The sequence below is a fragment of the Alligator sinensis genome, unplaced genomic scaffold (assembly GCF_000455745.1).
Source record: "Alligator sinensis unplaced genomic scaffold, ASM45574v1 scaffold424_1, whole genome shotgun sequence".
Classification (NCBI taxonomy): domain Eukaryota; kingdom Metazoa; phylum Chordata; order Crocodylia; family Alligatoridae; genus Alligator; species Alligator sinensis.
In genome coordinates, this window is record NW_005842113.1 from 1,626,760 (window position 1) to 1,649,916 (window position 23,157).

Consider the following 23,157-nt stretch of genomic DNA (forward strand, 5'->3'; position numbering starts at 1 on the left):
CAGATGGGCAGGGGATGCATGGCCAGTGCACGGCTCCCAAGGCAAAGGCAGAAGGGCGGAGAGCCCCGACCCCATAGCGGGCAGCCCACCTCTGCCCTGTGCACAAATCTGGGGTAGTACGTGTCCTCCTATGCCTCCCGCAGGGGGTGTATGCAGCAGTGCCCCTCCCTCCCCTTGCCCCCTGGATGAGCCACCTGCAGCTCTGTCCTGCACCTGGCTCTGGGTCCATTCACTGCTCTGGCAGGGCAGTGCCCCCTGCCCCTATCCCACTCCCTCCCTCACCGTGGGGGCCTTGATCTGCCCCCTGCCCGCATGCCCTTCCATGACCCTTCCTCTCCACAGACGTACCTGGAGGGTGCTGCTCTCCACACTGCCTGGTTGCATTCCTGGCCACGTGCATGCTGCGACTGCACTCAGCATCTGGGGGCCCCAGCCAGAAGGCATATTATATTTATCAGTGACATTATCACTGGCTACACTAGTCAAAAAAAGCTGATGGCCAATTATATTAATTTTCCTTTTATCGGTGCTGATTTGATATGGCACCGATATATCAGTGCACCTCTATACGTTCTATTTATGACTATTTTATACCCGTTTGTTCTTGGGCTAATGTTGCCCTTTAATTCTCTTGTATCTTTGATGTTTACCACTAAGTGTATTTATTGACAGCTTTTAGATTTCTCTTAGCCTTTTTTTTTTTTTTGCTTTGCCCAAGCTCATTAGTCACTTCTCATAACATAAAATGTCTATCACCCTGATCATCCTAGGAGTCTCTTTTGGACCCCTTTCTTTTGGGTTCACTTCTCTGGAATGAATGAATGACTAGATTTTTACTTTTGTTTGAGGTGAGATTTTGTCAGTGCCACATATAATGGTATTAACCTTTTTCTGTTTCTGCTAGAAATCATTAACTTTTTCCAGCCTTTTTCACAGCTGTATCGTATTGATCTTCTGTCAGCCTGACAAAGGAGGAGAAAGATCTTGGCTATACTTGTCAATCATAGGATAAAATAAAAAACCCCCATGATTAATTGGAACGTATTGCAGGCTTTTACTATATAAAGTAATATTGATATTTGCAGCTTTCCTGTCCTCCTTTATTCTGGATTCTGTACGTTGGGAAGTAGTTGGAGCTGTCAGTTTGTGGAATGAGTGGTGCAGGACATTGGATGCAACAAATGTCCTTCCAACAGATTCCTTCTGTTTATTCTACCGATTAATATCAGATCCTACGGTAAGTAACTTTAGTCATTTTGGGGAAAAAAAAAAAAAGCTTGGTCCATATCTGAGAGTCAGTGATGAGGGGAAGAGAAGAGCAAGTCCCTTTTCAGAAAAAAATATAGGTTGCAGTGTTTTTGGCTAACCACTTCATAAACTGATTTAACAGATCATGTGAGTTGGTGCTGAGATGAGCTGAATTTCTAGAAATTCAACATAGATAATATTCCACCTTACCAAAGTAAAAAAAAAAAAAAAAAATCAAACTTATGGAATTCAAGGTAACCCACCATACCTAATTCCCACACTTAGAATAGATAGCAAGCTAATGAGGATGCTATGAGACAAATAGTTATTCCTGTTTTTATGTAAAAATGCCTGTATACGACTCTGTTCTTTCAGGTTTTATTGTGCCAGTGCAATTGTCATGTGGCTGAGGATCAACAATTTCAGTGGCTTGAAAAGGTAAGATTGAGATAAGTGCAGGTTAACCATATCTTGAAAAAAGTTTCTTTATAAGCCACATTCTTTATAATGCCCAGTTATTTTTATATGGTTTCCTTTTCTCTGTTGGTTTAAAAAAACCCCCAAACAATACCCAAAAAACTAAACATTTTCCAGATTTCCTATCTGGAAGTTGCATGAAATCCTATAATAGCTGTCACTTGGTATGCCCGCTGTCGTTAACTTGGTAAAACAGTTTCCATTAGAGTGTGTGTTTTCTTACACTTATATCTTTAAAAAAAATGCCGTTTGGGCTTAAATTTCCTATTACTGGTTTTAGCCCAGAGGTGAATTGTTTCAACTACTTTTGAGTTCTAAGGAGTGGAAAAATACTTTCCTTCCTTAATAAAAATAAAATCTAATTGCATTTGAACAGCACCACAGCTACCAAAAATAATTAATTTGGAACTTGGCATGAACAAAGTCCTTATTAAGGAGCTTGTGCTCTGTTTCTTTAATGGTGGTGAAATTTTTAAAACAAGGATTTTTCTGAGCATGTATGGTCCATCTGTGCCATTATTATGCACTTTCCCATTCTGCTGTTGTTTAGACTGCTGCTGGAGCAGCTTGCATTATTGCCAGGCCCAATTCTGAAAGAGATTTTTAATTTACCTTTTTCATTTTTGCAATGTTGACAGTTAGCTGCTTTTCAAATAAAAGCTGAAATTCTTCTGTGATCGCTTGACTCCAGGAGCTGGAGAATTAAACATTTAATGTTGAGGGGGTTGTTTAGAAGCCCTACGGATTGGAACGCCATGCAAATTATTTGCATAAATAGGTTATATCATTCTCAGGGCTTCTCTACAGGTGCAGGGCAGGAGGCGCAGTCGTGGGATTGCCCATCAGATCCCATCACACCTTATCACCAGTGCATTAGCCTTGTTGTATTATGATGTAAAGAAAATGTGTGCACTTTTGCTGTCATAGACTGCTCGTTTATAAAAACGAGGATGAAAATTACAATGAAGAAAAAAGAAAGCATTTCTGATATCTTAAACTAACAAGTGGTAACATCCAAAGACTATATGAGAGGAAGTTTGGGATCCAGAACTTCTTTTTCTTATGCAGCAGTATTTGTTCAACTCAAGGAACAGTCTGAAAAAAAAATCAAGATTGCCCTAAAAAGTTCTGGGCAAATTTCAGTTTTAAATAGGATGAAATGAAGAAAAGGTATAATGTGGGAATAAGTAATGGAAAGCATTATAAGAAGATTGTTTGTTTGTTAGTTTATGTAATCTTGCGGCTTCATATGGAGTCCTTTCCCTTTCTGCTCCTAGCATTAGAAAAAATAAACTGTTCAGTTCTCCACAGATCTTTAGACAGAACCAAAATCTGATATACAGGGTAAATCTACAGAGAAAATCAATAAACTTAATACATATGTTATATCTGTTACCTCCTCTCATTTTTTTATTCTTTGTTTTGATCCTAGGTTTGAGCACAGGAAATCCTATTGAGTGGTAGAAATCACACTTAACTCTGCAAATCTAAATTAAACTGCTTTTAGCTATAAAAACAAAATTAAACCCTATCTTGTGTAATTGAATTCCATTATATGTAATCCCAAGAAAAACAAAAGTTTATCTTAGTGTTTTTATTCCAGGTTTTTGGCTACATACAGAAGAAGGACTTACAAGTGATCATTCTTTCAACATGTCCTGTAACTAATTATAAAACTCCAGAATCCACTTTAACACTTCCTTCTCCTTTTCTGAAAGCTTTAAAGACCAAAGAATTCAAAGACACAATCTGTTGTCCATTGCTGGAGCAGCCAAACATTGTACAGGACCTTCCTGCTGCTGGTACATTGGAACTTTAGTTTTATTTTTATATTCAACCATTTCTTTTGCAAAAACATCCTTGCATTCTGCTACAAACTAGGTTGTTGAATACATTAATTTTGAATAACAGCATTTAAATGATTAATCCTAATTTTCAATTTTTTTCCAAAATGTAGTGAATGGGGCAGGAACATAAACTCCCCCAAAATAATTCATAATATTTTGGCATTTTACAAAGCTACTAGTAAAGCAGTCAGTTTAACAAAGGCTTTTTACATAATTCAGAGCTTATCATATACAAAGTAACATTATGCCACTTATATTGTATTCTCTGACTTTAGCTGTTTAATTTCCTGTTAACTCAAGATATTTTGAATGCCCTATCACTGAAGTAGCTAAATATCTGTTGTGGTATTGGAACAGTTCCTCATATTGGATAATGTACAGTGATTGATTGATTCATTGATCCAACCTGTTAATAATTTATTTCTTAATCAGACATGAAAAAATCATTTTCATAGTGAAAACTATTAGACCTACTCAAATTCTCATCAAGGATAGTAAATGTAAATAATTATAAAAATTGTTGGCTGAAGGATGCTGACAGCCTACTGATTTAGGAGGAAAGCATTATTTACTACAAAAGTTCTTGATAGTATGGGGTGTTTTGTAACAACAGAAGAAAGTAAAGTAGATTTTAAGCAAAGTCTCATACTGCCCATTGGTACTTCCTCATTAACATTGCCCAGCAATAAATACTAACTCTAGCTCATTTTTATAAGCCCTTTTTATAATTTAGGTTCTCAGATACCAAGAGAATGTTGTGAGAACATGTAATAACATTTGAAATTCAGTAGTTTATACACAGAGAAGGTTTGAACAACTTCTTTATGTTTAGAATGCTGAGTTTGAGCACAATCATATTTTATTTTACTGAGCTGAGAGATGTTACACTCTTTGATGTAACTTGTCTTTTCTCTTGGTCTTTATCTAGTTCTGAGTTACTGTCAAGTATGGCAGATTCCTGCAGTACTGTATCAGTGCTATACTGATGTCATCAAATTGGATACCGTTACAATCGAAACATTCAAGCCTGTGCTTTCTTCTAAGATCATGGCGAGTTTAGTCAAGGTAAAGCTTGTTTTTAAAGATTAATTGATACATAGATTTTTTGATATTAGAGTGTTTGAGGTTTTGGGTTGTTAAGGTTAAGTGAGATGTAGAGAAGTTTGCAGAGACAGAGGCACAAATTTGGATTAATGGACTTTTCTTAAGCGAAGTATTAGCAGTTGGAGTACTGAATGGTTTAAACTGTTTCCATCTGTGATCAACCCCTAAGCATCAGTGAATCTAAAACTTAACATAAGTGGTCCAGTATGTCAAGAGATGCTTTCAAATGTCTGTTATTACTTCAGCTTCTTATAGAAGTCTCTCATTTAAAAGCCTATAAGCACTGTTATGTGTCTACTGATCCCATATAAGTGTCTTACCCCTATACATCCATAGTTGGGATGATGCCATTCTATCAGTTATACGTTTTCTGGGGACTGACCTAGTCCATACATATTCTGTTTTGGAACTATTTTCTAAGCTGTATCAGCTTTATAAAAATATAGATTTGGGGGCATATTGAATCATAAAGTTTGTACATTGAAACCCAACTCCTGCAGATGCAGTACTAAACCCAGTGCTGTAGCTTGAGGTCTAGTTACTCAGTAGCCAGCAAAAGAAAAGTTAAATGTTTTCCTTTCTAAAATGATTTTAATGAACTGTGGCTACTCAAAAACACTTTCTCTGCTTTTGCCAATTGGACTTCCGTTTAAATGGAAATAGCAACCAGTAGGAGTGTCTGTGTATTTCAGCTGTAACTGTAGGAATTACAAATTTCAGCTTTTCAGACAGCGCCTATTGATTTTTTTTAAAGGATCCAATAGGCTGCTAAATTGGCCATGTTTAAATTTTGGAGGGAAATAAAGGTAGTCTCTTCCTCGGAGGGGTGGGGATAACTATATGAGGAAGGGAATGCAAGTTAACAAGTCCCAGTGTACGATTAAACTGTATTCTCTTGGTGTGTTCACCAGTACTCTCTATATCTTCTTTTTTAATGTCTGACTTTTACATATAGTTAATATTTTAATCACTTCGCTGTTCACAGGAGTAAAGTTTTGCATAGGAGGTAAAGAGTGATTTTTTTTTTTTTTTCCTTAATATTGTTAGTGACTGCTTCTTTATTTTATTAGGATGTTCCTGAAAGCACAGAGATGTTGAAGAAATTACTGGCAACCAATGAAATTCATAATAATATCTATACATAAAATGGACATCTACCCGCTGACCAGTACTGTAAAGTCTTATGTAATATGCACTTTTGTAAACTACAGTTGCTTTCAATGAAAATATTTTGGAATTGTGCTTGTTTACTTAAAGGTGAAATAAATACTGACTGATTTTACATTTTGAGGGTTTTGGGTTTTTTTTAGTTGTTTGGGCATTAATTGTTGCCTTGCTTACTAGATGTAAGAAATACTAGATGGGAAATTTTAGAACAGTTTGTGCAGGGAAGATGTCTTGAGAATGAAACATGCCTTTTTATTTAAGTGGACTTTTAAAAAATATATATGCACTTTCTATATGCAAAACAAAAAATATACTTCAGGAGTACAATTATTTATTGTCATATTATTTTGAGAGAGAGAACTTGAGATTTCTTAAATCTGTCCTTTGTAAGCCTGTGTCTGTGACTCATCTCCTGTAGCAAAGTGCTTCAGCACTGCAGTTGGTATTGCTGTACCATGTTTTTAAGAATCTTAAAGTATCTTAAGAAAATGATGGTAATGAACTGTAGTAAATGAACCAGTGCAAATCTGACATTTGTTTTTCAAATGAGTAGAGCTATAGGAATGTTGAGTCGCAGCATATGTGTGTAATATGTAATTTCATTGTTTTTATTTCACTTCTGAATTTCCCTCTGTATTTTAGCCACCTTTTTAAAGAAATTTACTTTTTGATTGTCATAAATTTTGCTGGCCAAACCTGTTCAATTAATGTTTTATATCTTAACAATCAAATCTGACCAAAAACACTAATTTTAAATCATACGTTAAAATGTGCATTGAGCATCTTAAGTTTACAAATGTGTACTTAGCACAAATCATTTTATACTAAATATGAAATAATCACACACACACACACACACACACACACACACACAGCTTAAATATTAAGTAGTTAGAGTTAAAATGTTTATAAAAAATTGGTTTAAGAGTCAGTGATATATTGTTCTACCAGTGACTTTTAAAGTATATGTTAGGGTCAACATAAATTTGATACATTAAAGATATGTTCTCCTTGACTATTAATTCAAGATCCTAGTTGAGAATGTGTTGCAAGTTTCATTTGGTTATAACCAATTATTGTAAGAGTACTGTCAATACAATGTAACCTTTTAAACTGTTTGAGTCATTTAATAGGGAAGAAAGATTACTTTGAATATACTATGGCTTAGCTTGCTTTCAACCTGGCTAATTTTATTTTGTGTAGGAAGCCCACTGAATCTGAATTGTATATTTTGTGGTTTTCTAGTTGTGTTATTTTGTGTGGTTTTATCTCAGTAGTCCCTGCTGTATTTTGTCTATTAATTGCCCCTGATGAGGGTGTAAATTTTCAGTTTATTGCAGCATACTAATTAGTTGGGATTTAGGCTTAATATGCTGTTAATACAGCAACTAGTTTAGAATTGAGATAAACAAAGAGCTATCACTCTGCAAGTGTTATATTGTAATAATTCACTAGAGATGCTTCTCCTTGCTGGGTTTTTTTTCTCCCACCTCTAAGCAGATATTTACTTAGCTTGAATAGAACCTTTTTCTGCCTTTGACTTTGTACCTGTGACCTGAATTCATATTTTTGCCGTTGGCTTCTCCAGTTGCCTATTTTATACATTTCATATATGTAGTTTACAATAAATATATACAAGTTTCACGGAAAATCTTAATCTTAGAGCCCCACTACAGTGCAAGAAGCACTATCATGCTTCTTGCATGGCAAGAAGCATGATAGTGGGATCCAGCACTGGGTCCCCTTTCGCCTTATTGTTAGTACAGAAGGAGCATGATCCTGGGTTCCTTCTGCACCAGCAAGTAGCAGGCTCCTGTGGCTGGGAGCCCCCTCAGCTAAGAGGTTCCCAGCCATGGGCACACCTCACGCACCCCCATGGCTGGGAGATGGAGCAGCCACAGTTTCTCAGTCTCTGGGATGTGGGAAATTATACTTCTGATACTGATTTTATAGCCACTACAGTTTACCTAGGGTAAATTTAATGTCTCGAAGTTAAAACAGTAACAAAAAATAAGTATTGGAATCAAGGTGTATATTTCTAAATGAGAATAATTAGCCATTGGAATGGCTTGTCAATAGTTGAGAGGCAGTATTATAATATGAAATCAGGATTTGATCTGTTAGGTGACTTTATAGTTCATACGTTAACTGGAGCACTACTAGGTGAAGAGGTTGCACTGGATCTGATGATGATTTCTTCCCTGAAAATGTGTTGATTTGATCCTATGCCTGCTGAAGCCAGTAAGATTCTTTACATTCACATAAATGAACTGGTACTCATCCTTGCTTCATGAATCTTAAAAGTTAACTATTTCCTACATAAGACTGCACGGCGGGGAGGGAATTTTTTTATATATTCTTTTCATTTTACCACATTTTATAGAGGTAGTCTCTAGGTCCTGCTCCCAGTAAAAAAACAAACCCCTAAAACCTTGTCAGCTTTCTTTTTAAGCAAGTCTTTGTTATTAGGGAGAGCTGGTAGCCAGCAGTTATTTGGATATTTAATCTTTTCTGAGAAGCTGTAACATCTCCACTACTTGTAATTAACTGGGGCGAAGTGTCACTTTTTGGTCCCAAAAAATTCCTTTTTGGTTTGGCTAAGATGCAAACCCAAGAAAATCATCCCCCCCCCCCCCCCCCCCCCCCCCACCTGCACAGTCACCAAAAAATGTTGGCGTTTTGCCAAAATAACTGAACACAAGCTTTCTAATGTGAAGTTGAGTCGGTGTTGCAATTTGAGAAGAAGTTATGGCACCTTGTCCAGCACTGAGAATCCCAAATACAGACAGCTGGGCTCCTTCCCACCCACCTCCTTTCTCTTAATGTTTCTGGGAGGCAGAAAGGGAAGAGACAAGGAGTGCCTACCACTTTCTAGGTATGAGGGAGAAAGCCAACTTGTGTTGCTTCCAACCATCCATCCATGAAATAAGTAAATGGTGTTAAATTAAAGCTTGCAGGATGGATCTGGCCCACAGCTGTGCTGTGGTGGCCTGTGGGGCTGGGGGAGAGGCTGGGAATTTGGGGGTAGGAAAAGCTGGAGTGGGGCCTCCTGGTGAAGTCTGAAGTATGGAGTCTCATTTGTGACATGTATTGTTTGGGGGGGAACAGAAAGGGGTTTGGTAAGTGATCGCTTTGTCAACCCTTGCAACTGCCACTGCTGCATGCAGATCTAACCCACAAAGAGCCCTGTCCAGGGTAAGTTTGACACTGGCCTAAGACTCCCTGCCTTGCATGATGGTTTCCCAGTCCCAGTGCATGGATCTAGCAGGGCACTGAAGCCTTTTCCATGTCCAAGCTTTCTCATGCTGCTAGCAAATGTGGTTAGTCTTCTAATGCAGGTTGTGCAGAATGCTTGAAATTTAAATGTGACTGAGGAAGAGTGATAGGCGGGGTTGTTCCATTTGCACATATTGGAAATTGTTTACCAAAAAATGCTTTAAAGATATGCATTTGGCCTATGAAGTTAAGCACTTGAAACTTAGGAAATGTTAGAATTAAGGTCGTCCATATAACTGCAACTTAGCCTGCCTGTAATAGTGAATTATGGTAAGTCTGTACAGCAGCAGTTCCCAGATTTTTCCTGGTTGTGACCCCACTTACAGTTATATAATTTTCTATGACCCTACAGAGTGGTAGCTGTTCACATGCCTATAATTAAGGGGGAGCGTGTCACAACCCAAAGGGTGTGATTTTTGTTTTTGTGTGCTTCGGCACTGCTAAATTGTCCCCGCTAAATTGCAGCTTCCTTGAATGGTGGAGTTTTCTGCTGCAAAAGAGAACCCCGGTGCAAGGGAGAATTTCCCGCCAATTTGAAGCTTTCTTTGCAGGGTGCATTTCTTTGTTGCAGCACAGAGATGCTCGTTGCAAAGAGTTCCCGCCATTTGTATGCTAATTTGAGTCCCATTATTGGCCAGTTCTAAATTATTCACACGTGGCGACTAGTGATTGGCTTGCTAGCCGTATAAAAGGCTTGAGCGGTTTCCGCCCAAGTTGGAGGACTCCACGAACAAGGGAGGAGGAGACTTCACGCTGTGTGAAGATCTCTAAGCGCTGCGGATCCTTACGGACCCAGCGCATTTAAAGCAGGCAACGGAGGTCTGATCAACCTCTAGCCTCTCCCCGTCGCCGAGCGCAGTCCAGACGTATCCCTTCCCGCGCGCAAGAGAACCGGACCCACGGAGCCTAGCAAACTTTGTGTGAGTGAGTGAACAGAAGAACCCACGGAGCCTAGCAAACTTCGTGTGAGCCCTTACGACCGGCCTCAGAGCTCTTCTACCCAGGTTCGAGTCCTGCAGGTTTATTTTCCCGTCGCCGAAACCCATTGCGACGTACCCTCGTATTTTTCATCTTCCTGTCGCCGGAACCCTTTGCGACGTACCCTCGTGCCCTGCAGGTTCGAGTTTTGTTTTGTTGTCTGTCTGTACCCGCAACTCAAGCAAGCTTTCCAGCCTGCACCACTGCCATCTCGGTGTAAGTAAACAATCTTTTAAACTACCGATACGCGTTTGTGCCTAATTCCAGCTCGACGGCCTTCCCTCTCCGACCCGGCGTGCCCGGGCTGCTGGCCACAGCCCGCGTGCAGTGTGGAAAAGGGCTCGGGTTGCTCCCAGCCCGCACAGAGTGGAGACCCAGAGTGGAACAGTTGAGATGCAGTTAAACTGTCCCTGTCTGCTCTTCCCCATAGTGAAAGCTAAACCAGGCCACTTACCCCTGAATTAAACAGAGCTGGGTTATCCTGGGTTAGCTATCCCTTACCTTGCAGTAATTGTAGGCATAAACACAGTTATCAGGGAGCAGCTGTCAGTCCCCACATTCTGTTAATTGCAGAGTTGGGGGAACAAGGAGTTTATGAATTCACTTGTGGTCATCACTCCTACTTTGAGATCTGTTGAATTGCACAAACGGTCTAATGGTGGGGTAATACATTTGCACACTTCAGTTCCTTAACATATATTTGCACATTTTCTTTTCAACAACAGGATACAACAAATGTGACATGGCTTGGCAGTAGTTTATGTGAGGAGGAGGTCTCCAAAGATATGCAGAGACTGCTCAATACTCTCCTTTGCAATGTTTTCTTTAATATTTTCATCCTCTTTGGGATCAGTTACATGAAAATGTATGTGAGATGCAGTTACTTTGAGAGGTACTGATTTTGTTTGTAAAGCTGAGAGGTACTTTTGTTTTTAAAGGTGAGGCACCTTTGCTGGCTTTTATGTTTAGCTTATTCCTGGCTACGATAGTACAAACATCTATTTCTTAACACTGCATGTCTTTGAATGGATGAATATAAATTCCTGTGATTCTCTGCGAACAACCCCTCCCTCACAATAAAAGACCTGGATTGAGCAGGTTTATCTAGTGTGTTTCCACTGTGGAGTTTCTACTGAAGCAACATTTAGAGCGAGTTCCCCAAGACTGTGCGTTCATTTTAATGATGTCTACTACACTGTTTTCCTTTTTGTCTGTAAAAACCCTACCCTGTGTCTTACTGAACAATGACCTCATTATTCACTACTTTGAAAAGGGCAGCAGACTAAAAGCCACATAAGCAAACTGCAGTCATTTTTTTTCTTTTTGCTGAGTCATTTTATAGTCTTAAAATAAATATATGCTGATAATGGAGATACAGATATCGAACTATCTGCTCAAATGGAATGGGGTAAGCCATAAAATGTCTATAACTTTTATGGATCAAATTGAGAAACTTGGGCAGTCCTGTATAGATTATATTAAGGTTTAATGCAGATGCACTTACCATTGCAAAGTTATCTGGTTTTGGATTATGTCAGTTGTACCTAATGAGTCAAAAAATTGTAACTAGAAATCCAAGTGCACAGCCACTGTAAACTTTTTAAAATCTCTTACCTCAACTTTACTTTTAATAGTAAATAGTCTTCTTCAATCTGCTGGGACCAACATACACTGAGTTATACAGTCAGACCAATAAAAGATCATCACAAAAAAATCCTTGCCTCTGATACACTTCCTGGACCATCATGGCTGCAGCAACACCTCAACCCTATACTTACCATATGCAGTTTGTTGTCACAACGTCATTAGCATCCCATTCAGTCCAACAAGTGACAGACATAATGAAATATGTAGTACATGGTATGAGGCAGTGCCCCAGCCTATTCAGAAGTTTTATGCTGTAGGTGGTGTTGGACTTGAAGGTCTAAGGTGGCCAAAAAAGGAGCCATAGTCAATATACTGTTCTACCAAAAAAATTATTTGTGTGGAGTGAGTGGCAATATAATTTAGTGGTGGTGATTTGCTCTGTGGCCTTGGGCAAATCTTTTTGTTAGAGATGCACCAATGCATCGGTCTATATCATATCAGCACTAATGAAAGGGAAATTGATGTTATCAGCAGTTGGCTTTTTTTGGCCTATGTGGCTCATAATGTCACAGATAAATGCCACGTGTGTGTGCAGCTGCCACAGCAGGCACACAGCCAGGAATGCTGCCTAGCAGCTTGGAGAGCAGCATCTGGCTGGTAAATCTGTAGGGCGGAGGGGGCACAGAGCAGGGGTAGGGGTGCAGATTGGGGCCTCCACAGTGAGGGAGGGAATGGCGCTGAAGCAGGGGCAGGGGCAAGTGCTGCCCAGCCAGGGTGGAATATGGGACTGAGCCGTAGGCAGCTCGTCTGAGGAGCCTGGGGGAACAGGGTGGCTCCTGCCATTGCGCTCACCCCCGCAGAGGCATGGGGGGCATGTGCTCCATGGATTTGCATGTAGGGCTTGGGTGGGCTCGGGACTGGGGACTGTGCTAGGCTGTTACCGGCCAGGGCTGTGCCTGGGGCAGGAGTAAGGACTGGGTGCGCAGTGGCAGCGCTGAGAGAGGGGCCACAGGGTATTACGTAAATCTGTTAGTGGACCAAGCTCCATGTGTCATCTGGCAAGTCTGACCAAAAATCCCCTGAATTCTTTAACACTTAAGAACATAAGAGATGCCATACTGAGTCATACTACAGGTTTATTTTGCTCAGTGCTTGGTATTTCATTGTAGCAAAGAGCAGGTGCTAAAGGGAAAAAGATTTATTCAGGGCCTACCCAGACTGATCTGGGGTATATAGTTTTTCCTTATACAGAATGTCTCCATGCCCCTAATCATGCTTGTTGTCTTTCTCTGTATCTTTTCTAGTTCAACTATATCCTTCTGGAGATGGGAGGACCAGCATTGCATGCAGTATTCCAGGTGTGGATGTATCATTGATTTATGCAGTGACATAATGACACTGTTTTCAATGCCTTGCTTAACTCCTAGGATCCTATTTGCCTTTGACTACTGGTGAGTATGGGGCCAGAGTTTCCAGAGAAGTATCTACAGTAACTCCAAGATCTCTTGCCTGAGTAGTAACAGCTAATGCACAGCTCTTCATTGCCTATGTGCATCTCCAGCATATTCCTTCCCACATGCATCATGTTACATTTATCAGCATTGCATCATCTGCTATTTTGTTGCCCTCTTTACTCAGTTTTTAACGATCTTCTGCAGTTCTTCCCAGTAAGCTTTGTTTCTTACCACCCTAACTAATTTGGTGCCATCTGCAAACTTAGCCACTTCAGTATTAACCCTGATTTACAAATCATTTATCAATATGTTAAACGCTATAGGCCCCAGTACAGAGTGGGCCTTGCCTCTAATACCTTGACAGCCTAACTTCCTTAGGAGCCTTTGGTCTAGGACTTTATTAAAAGCTTTTCTTGAAAGTAAAGATCCACTATATCAAATGGATCGCTTTGGTCCATATACTTGTTGACACTCTCCAAGAACTTCAGTAGATTTCTGTGGCATGACCACCCTTTACAACAGCCAAGTTGACTTTTTCCAACAAGTCCTGCCCATCCATGTGATTCATAATCCCATTTTTTTTTCCAATGGCTTCTACCATTTTGCAAGGAACAGCAGTTAGGCTTATTGGTCTGTAGTTCTCTAGATCCCTGCTGCAGCCCTTTTAAAAAAATAATGTTTATATAGACAACACTTCAGTCCTCCAGTACAGAGCCTGTTTTTAACAATAGGTTACATGCTAAAGTCAGTAGATTGACAATTTTGAGTGTGAGTTCCTTCAGGACTTGTGGGTGAATACCATCCAGTCTTGGTTATTTGGCATGGTTTCTATAATCAATTTCCTCTACAACTTCCTCTTTTGACACCTCAGCTTGGGTCATTTCAGTGTACCAGATGAGATTCTGATGTGGCTTTAGATAAACTAAAAATGGAACCATCTACTGGATTAAACCTAAAAGTGAGTAATGCTGTGATTACTGTATTTCCTGTCTTTTTTAGTTTGGGCCAGATTCTGCCATTCTGACTCATTTAGTAGTACTTCACTAAGAATAGGAATAATTATTAAGGAACCACTCAGCATGACTAAATATGGCAGAATGTGGCTCTTTGCCATTACATTTTATTATAATTATGATTGATTTTGCTGTTATTTCACTTCTGAATTAACGTAGGAATGGAGAAACATGATCAAATGAGGTCTTCAGCATTTGTGTGTTAATAGTTTTTATATTCTGTTACACTATTTGTATGTGATTCAAGCCAGAATTTGAAAGTTAAGTACAACTGAGCAATGGTGCTCGCTTCTTAAACACATTTTTATGTGGCTCCTAGAAAATAACATTCATACAATACCCTATCATTTAGAAAAGAAATAGGTGCTTTAGCTTTCTACACCCAGTCCACCCAGAGTGTTTCAAGAAGTTGGCTGTGCAGAGCAGCCTCCTTCTACAGCTAGTGGTGAATAGCGTGTCTGCGCCTGTCTTGAAAAGTGGCCTTTAACGTTTGAACTTGCAGCAAATCAGCCGGGTGTTTTCTAGCGTTGACATGTGGCTGCCAGACTGTTAAGCAATGTCTATAATTATTCTAAAATCTGATACATGTTATAAAAATGCATGAGCATTGAATTCAAACCATATTTTAATAATTTGGCCACCTGTACAATATCCCAATAATCTTAAAATAGAGAACTTGAGATCCTCTGCATATTTATTCGTAGCAGATGTTAAATCTTTGGTGTGTTCTACACATTTACACACTTGGGGACTGATATTAAACATGAACCTTACAAAAATAACCCAAAGCGTATTTATTTCAAAGAATTAGAATGCTTCATATCAGGAAATGGATACAGGAAGCTGCATCTATTGTTGTGGTTTGTTTTAAAGGTGTGTTCAAAATGATATGAAAAAGTCTGGTCATTATCGCAGTTGTACAAAACTTTCAGTATTTAAAAAGACTTTTATCTTTTATTTTGCTTCAGCAGCTTTCTCAGCTATTATTTCTAGACTAGATATTTTTAATATGCTGTTCAGGTCTGTGACCTTAATGAAACAAGATTGATGCTCTACATCAGGGGTATCAAGCCTGATGCTGTGGTGAGAGCCAAATTACCATTTCAATCAAAACTGAGAGTTGGAAATGAAAAGTCTGCTGGCAAGAAGCAAATTTCGTCGTCTTGTCTGATTGCAGAACGTTTCTCTTTTGCTAAGTTGTGTATATAAAGACAAAGCTATTGCTAAATAGAAAATGAACTTATGTAATTTTTCTCAGTGTAGTCACCTCCAGGCATTCAAAATGTGACTGCTGGGGAAAAATCCCAAGGATATATTTCTTTCAAATGTTTTGGATTCTTGTTAGTTTTTACCAAACAGTTCTGGTACATGCTTGGACCACTATTTCAAGTTTTCCCCCAGTAGTTGTGATGGTACAGACCCATGATGATTTTTGTTTTGTTTTGTTAAATAAAGAAGAGACTGTGACAATCACATGACTCCGGGAGCTGGCTCTTTTAAGAAAATCACAAACTATTATAAGACTTGCTGTAAAATCAAATGACATGGAAGCCTCATATGTAAGGATTTTTCTCTTGCTTTCCTCCACTTTCTCCCTCTCCATCTTTCAAGAAGTTTTACTTCCTGTTCGTATGTAATTCCCTTGTTTTCCAGCTGCTTTCAGGAAAAAAATCACACCACCTACCATGTCTTTTCCTTGCCCTGTCCTCTAAATGTTTTTGACTTCCTCTCTCTTCCCCTATCACACTTCTCTTTCCCACCTCTACACACTGTAGAGAAAGCAGAGGCTTCCACATTCATCTTGGGCAGTTTCTGAAATTTGTAGCAGACTCAGGGCCTGTACAAAAGAAGCTGCTGATACCATGGCGTTCAGTTTGTACTACTAGTAGTGAAAACAAAGGCCCTGCTACCAATAAGAGAAGGAAGTTCAGCAGTGATAGAAGCAGAGAGTAGAGTAGAGTGGGGGCTCAGATTCCTCTTTTCTCTGAACCCCAACTCCAGAGTGTTGTTGCGACAATGGCTGCTCAAATGGACATTGCTTGGCAGTGCTGGGATGGAAATGAGGTGTGTATACCCAGCCTGGCTTCTTTTTTGGGTCCTCTCTTCAGTCTCTCACTGGAGTGTGGGCAGTTGTCAGCCAGGTCCTTTCAAAATGGATTACATGAGCTGTGCCCTTGAGGAGAGAGTTCTGGGGCCATGCCCAACCTGTGGGTTGAATATTGGATACCTTCACTCTCTTATTATGATTAATCTTGCTGTTTGTAGTACAATCCTACTTAGAGGGGAGAGGCATACCAAGACTGCTTGGGGTAGCTGTGACATTTGGGCAGGGCTGGATTAACCCTTTAGTGGGTACTAGGTGAACAAACTCATGGGCCCCTACTTTTTCACTCAATTATAATAAGTAAAATAAGCACTCGGGGCCCTAGGCATGTGCCTAGTTTACCTATGTGTTAATCTGACTTTCAACTGTCACAGTGCTGTGGGTGCAGTTTTGTGGCTGCAGTGGCTGTTATTTTCTAGCCCCTTTCCCCCCTTCTCCAAGTTGGTGCCCAAGGCAGGTGCCCCAATCATCCTTCTCTAGTTACACTACTTTTGGGGGCTATGAGTCAGGCCCACCCTGGAAAAAACTGTCTGTATAAAGAGCTACTCTTCTAAATGTCAAAATGAAATGATGTTATTTAAAAAAAATATAGGCCCATGTTTTCAGGAGTGGCCATTAACTGTAGGGTCCTTGGTTTGGGGCACCTTGCTGCACACTGATTGTGATTTTCAGTAGTACTGAGCCATACACAACTCTAGTTGAAACACTGTAGGAGCTGCAGGGTCGAAACAAAATCCAGTGTGATAAGCAACCAAAACTGAAGTATTCAGAATCACTGGTCAATGTTGGCTTAAATCTCAATGTTGCTAAAGATCTGCATACCAAAGGGTTTGGGCATCAGCTATAAGGATACGAGCCACAGTAAGGTTGTGTCTGTGCTAGGGGAGGGGGCAGCACCTGTGAGGTCTGAGACTGATTTTTCACATCTAAAACAATCAGTTTCTTGCCTGATCCAAAAGATCTCTTAGTCAAATCTTGCAACACACCTCCATACCTGACCCAGTCACAACTGGAGGGGAACAAGAATGGGTGGGTGAGCTTTATACAGGGATACCTTTTTCAATCTGGAAGAGGGATACAAAGACTTACTCCTCTCGAATACAACAGTGAATGCAAAATTTTCCACATTGTTAAAATAGAAACATTGCGCAGTGAAATACTGGAAGGTCTGTCACTCTTTCTCTTTTATCCCCAAATATTCAGATAGACGCATCCCATTCATGTAATTACCTATAAATAGTAAATGAAAAGGAGTCACAGAGGTATCTGATATGAACAAGAAATTTAGTTTTTCAGTGCTGAAATGGCATGTAAATTAAGTACCTACCCACCAACCTATTTAACCTACATAGCTATATAGATATAATAGATAATATTTCTCTAGATTGCGTAGACTCAAGCTGGCTTATGAGGCTGAAGCCCCCACACCCAAAGTTGTAGGGGAGGGTGTTTTAAGTTGTGCTTGGTGCCAATTAAGGGTTTTTGTTCCCCGCCTTTTTAATATAAAAGCCCTGGTTAAAAAGGGTCTGTAAATAATTCTGGACTTTTGCATCAATTAAGTGGATTCTGGCAGTTTGTTCATTTAAACTGGTGTTTCTCAGATCGTGGGTTGTGACCCAAATATGGGTTGTAAGAATATATGAAAGGATTGCAAACAACCTTTAAAAAAGGATTCTCTAAAGGAGAAAAATGTGGGAAGTCATGGCTTTTCCTTTCCAGGCTGGTGGAGCTCCAGCTTGAGCAGCTGCTTGTGGCCCCCCATATTGCCCCTACCCCACACACTGGGGGGCTGGCACCTGGGGGAGGGGGGCAGCGGGTCAGGAGTACAGGGCACTAGGTTGGGACTGGCCATGGTTGTTTACAGATGAGTCCTGGTACAGAAGAGTTTGAGAACCACTAATTTAAATAACTACATAGTTGCAAATAAAAATGTCACCAAAGTGTCCATTCTAGTTTTCTAGGGACATAAGACTGTTCAACAAAAAATGCTTAAAAATCTGCTTTGGTGCTTCACTGAATTGGGTTTATAACAGATTTTTTTTTAATTGCTTACTTGACTACATTTCTTCCTGATCAAACTGAGGTGAACATTGCAGTTTCTGAAGGAAAACAAAGTCTCAAGGAAAAGACACTTAAGAAAGGCTTTGAAATGCAGATAGATCAGCTACATAAAGATTTTACTTTTCTTTGAGGGGAGCCTGATGAGTCGAGGACTAATTCCTGTCTTGACTAAGAATTTCCTGGTTTATGTCAGATTAAGACAGAATTCGAATGTTGTTTTGATATAGTATGGTGCATAGAATTATTTCACCATATCAATACTACAGAGTGAGATGATCTGAGTTAAATGGCAGAGAGCACTCAGATATGTACAGGTTTCCCTCGCTTTATGCGGGTTCTGTATGTACAAATTTGTTTTTATGCAATAACCCTTTTTATACCAAAAATTCATTATATAATTCACTCTTATGTGATTGGTGTGGTAGAAGCCCCACAGTCAGCTGCTTTGTGCGGTGCATTGTGGGAGTAACGTGCACCAAAATATAGTCTCCTGTGTGGATCTGTGCTCCTCGCTCGCTGTCTGCAACGCATGTTTCTGTAGTTGTCATTCCTATTATGATAGTGCCTTGTGCTTGTGTGTACTGTCTGCTGTTGGTGAGTACCAAAATTGTCTTGTAAAAGTGGTAGAAATGGGTTGGGGATCAGTACAGTCAAGGTCTTGGAATAAGGAACGTATCCTTATTTGTTACATTGTAAACTGTGTTCCTTTTATGCAAATTTGTGTTATGCGCCATTTTCCAGGAACAGATGTACAGCATAAAGTGAGGGAAACCTGTATCAGGTTAAGACAAGTTGTGCAGTGATAAGGACTTTGTATTTTAACCAGCTGAACCACTTAATATAGCCAGAATGAAGTCCCATGTTTCAAAATCAAATAATTTTTCTTTTCATTGAAATTCCTTCTTGAAATAGACCTTTGGTGTAGGTGCATTGCCAGTGGGTGTTTAATAGCACTGTCATGTTTTTGTTTCAGAAAATAATCAACCCTCCCCACTGTCCATGCTAGTGAATTCCATGAAACCTAACAAGACGGTGCTTCATCATCATGCTTTGGTCAATTCCCAGTTTTGAAGCTTGTATTATTGATGTTGCCAGCCTTTGGGAAACAGCGATCTGGTCTGTTGGGTTCAGATTCCTGGCAGGATGGGATATGGGGAGGGATTAAATGGTCCACTGGGAAAAAAGATTTTTAGTTCAGAATGTCAACTACCAGTACCTAGAGACCATTAATGTTAATTAGGTACTGCATTGCTTTTATTTGCCAGAAGAGCAGCATGGTTCTTGTCATCTTCCAGGCTCTCAGTTTCAGTGTAATAGAATCCATCAACTGTTGCTGTCTTTAATCTTTCTGGAATTTATGGAATATGAAATGTAAATAAAGGCTAAACTGTGCCAATCGAGAGCGCAAACCTACACATGTTTATTCACATGTAAGTCCATACATCGGCTTCAGTAGAATGCTCCTCCTGTGTATAAATAAGTATTACTTATGTGATTAAGGATTTACACATGGGGCTCAGCTTCAGAATAACTATTCCCATGAAGGAATTATTGTGCAACTTTCCACTTCAGGTAAACTGGGTGGGCTTTGACAGTCTGCTATAAAAATCCACTCTGATTTTTGTTTTTAAGGTTCTTCTGTAAAACTTTTTTTTGGATAACGTTTATTTGCTGAAAAGTGCAGTTTCAGATCAGCTAAGATGATTTTTTTTGAATTTGTACTAAAACTTCAGCTACCATATAATTATGTTCTATATACAACATTCCTAGTTTTAAAATGATACGGTTACACTATCTATTAGATTTCTTAAAACGCTGGTTTGAGTGTTACTTTGCTCGTCTATGTAAATTGCCTTTAGCTTTCATTGGGAAAGTCAACCTATAAATCTAATAATAAGTAAGTTATTACCCCTCAGTGAAACAAAACCCTGAGCTTTTTATTAACTGCAAGTGAATTTGAAGGTTTGTCATTTTTGAAATTTTGCATTACAGTTCCACCACTGGAGGGCAGCATTGTTTAATGCATATTTTCTTTTGCATTCCTTGCCTATTCTGAAGTAGTCCCTTAGTCGCATTTTACTTCAGTGGTAAGCATACCAAATAATAATGTGGTGTGTGTTTGTGAGAAAATCCTGTACAACTGAAGGTTTAAATATGATAAGTTTTGTATTTAAAGGCTTTTGAAATGTCTCTCTTAATGACTCATGACACTGTGATGGAAAACTTAAGACTTCTGTCCTTAGAGTTGTTCACAGGAACTTTCGTAGTTGCACCCTAGCTATATGTAACGTATCTTGGGGTAGAAAGTCCACTTTTAGCTTTATGGGCATTATGGCCCAGTGGGGAGTGTGAATTTGGTTTCTATTCACATTTAAATTTTAATAGTGATACATGCAGAAATTCAATGTGAACAGTTGTTGGCTTGATAGGTTTTACATGAATATTCTGAGAAGTTAAATTGGAAGTTAATATCAGTAATAAGGTCATAAGTATCATTTTTCCTTTTTCTGTGGCAACTTTTAGACTTTCTTGCTTATGTGGGACCACGTGAAATCTAGAACTTAACAGTATTTTTTGCAAATAAGATGCTCATTAATGCCATCCATCACACTCTTACATTTTAAAGTGGGCCTCATGTTTGTGTTTTTCCAATATGGATCTTAAAGTGTTTTATCTAAAACCTGTCAGTATTTTAACTATTTTAGTTATTTATCAGCCCTATCCATCAACATTTTGTTGTTATGACTGGCACCAATTTTACAAAACTCCCCTATTGAGTTGCCATGGTACATATATTTTGCCATGTTCTTAGATGCTGGCTGATTTCCCCATATGGTTTCCATATGGAAACATGTTGCTCTTGTTAGCCACCTTCGAAGCAGTCTGTCAGCCAGGTCCCCACTCAGAAACAAATAAATTGTCTAGTGTCTACTGTATTTCCTTTCAGGCTGCACTCTCCACTTTAAACTTGGCTTCATTTCAGAACAATCAAAATCCAATCAGCAGTCGTGCTAACTCCATATGTTTTATTTCCAGACTATGCTATGCAGAGGAAGCTGAAACTATTTTCAATATGTAATGTTTAGGGCGACATGCCGCAGATCACTTTCCATGTTTTCCACTGACTACAAGCAAAAGCTCCGTTCAGTAGGACAGAGCCACTCAGGTTTCATATAGAAAACTGTGGTCAGCCAGATACTGCAGATCAAATTAGTTTTCCTGAAAAGTGGAGCACTTCTAATACAGAGTGATACAAATGTAAACTACAATTAGTCCGATGTGTTGGAAGTATATGAGAGCCCTCTGGGGCTGAGTCTTAAAACATAAGCAAGCTTGACACATTACCTTATTAAAACAGTGCTTGCAAATGTAGCTAGCGCCATGAGCTTCCACCAGCCCTCTGTGGTTGGTCTTTGGGCACTTTCTATTTAGCTTAGCTGCCTGTCTTAGAACAAGTCAGTCAACTTCTCTCTTTCACTGTTTTACAGGTGATACAAGCTAAAATATAGTAAATTTTGGATGCCCAAATAAATATGGGTAAAATGCAGTGGTAGGTGTGTCCACATATCCAGGCACGTGTGCTTGCAGCAGCTCAAATAGGTATGGCACAAATTTAAACTGTGGATTTTTGCCTCAGCACGTGCGCCCAGACATGCAGTTTGTTGTGGGGCAAGTTGTGCCACTTGGGGCAAAATAACCCTGCCCAGCTCCTCCCGGATCTGCAGCCAGGGGGAGCTAGAGCCTGAGGCCAGCACCTGTGCTGTCCCCAGCAATATAAAAAGTTACCCTGGCAAATAGCTCAGAGCTACTTGCTCTCAGGAGCTTCTGGGGCCCAGCCAATTGGTAGCTGGGAACACTAGCCCTTGTGCCAGCTGGACTGCTGAAGGAGCCCTAACCTAGAGTTCCCTGCACCCTCTACCCACTGCAGCAGTCTGGCAGTGGGGGGCTGCTGCCCTAACCACTGCAGCAGTCTGCACAGGGGGCAGTGGGCTCTGCTGCCACCTGAGATACATGGGGCCTCAAGGCTGCACACTTGCCAGACCTGGACAGGGACTACACGGCCACAGCAGAAGCATCTGCACCTCTGGACCAGCTGCTAGTGGGCTGTGGCTGCTCAGTTGGCCTTTGTGCAGCACTACTGCCATGTGTGCTGCTGCCATGCCATCTGGGCAGCTATCACCCAGAAGATTTTCTCAGTGTGGTGGCCTGCTTTGAACTGTCAAAGCATGTCCTCCTGGCCCCAAGTGGCCATGAGGTCAGCCACCTCCAGCTGGATCCCAGGTGCCAGCCCTAAGCAGGCTCCTCTGCCTGGGTCCTGCCACTTGCCTCACTAGCAGAAATCCTGGTGTACCCTATTTAAAAACTGCAAAATCTCTGATAAAAATAATCCCAAATTCATTTTTTAAGATACCCAAAAATCCATGTTCTTCCACAGTTAAACCAAAAGACCATTATATATAGAGAGAGAGAGACAGATCACTTGGGCAATATTTTATTGATATATTTACAATGTTAAAGCAATTTGGAAACCTACCAGTCTCTCTATCATCATGATAAAATAAATTCTAAATACCCATATGTTTTGATGTTTGCTTTTGGTTTTCTTATCATAGAACAATTAGAGCTCCCCCTGATCCCTTTACTAACTAGGATGTGGGGGTGGGGGCGCCCCCTCCCCCGGCAGCCGCAGCCCCTGCCAGCAGGTCTCATCCTGTCTGGCAGTTGGGCACAATGGGTGTGTGATGGGGGAGAGATGTGAGGTTTGCAGAAGAAGGGTGGTATGGTGTGTGGAGGGATGTGGGAGGGTGTGTGGGTAGATGTGGGGGGGGGCTGTGGGGGGG

At 40.1% G+C, this 23,157-nt stretch overlaps 1 protein-coding gene across 1 annotated transcript in view; it reads left to right on the top strand.

Moving 5' to 3' along the window:
* The window catches only part of PSMG1 (proteasome assembly chaperone 1), a 9,247-nt gene extending 3,289 nt beyond the window's left edge, over positions 1-5,958 (top strand). The window contains exons 3-7 of the mRNA XM_025205356.1: positions 1,086-1,237; positions 1,624-1,686; positions 3,329-3,527; positions 4,501-4,637; positions 5,747-5,958. Coding sequence (XP_025061141.1) covers positions 1,086-1,237; positions 1,624-1,686; positions 3,329-3,527; positions 4,501-4,637; positions 5,747-5,821 — 626 coding nt within the window. The 3' untranslated portion in view covers positions 5,822-5,958. The remainder of the gene's footprint in view (positions 1-1,085; positions 1,238-1,623; positions 1,687-3,328; positions 3,528-4,500; positions 4,638-5,746) is intronic.
* The last annotated feature ends 17,199 nt before the right edge of the window (positions 5,959-23,157 follow it).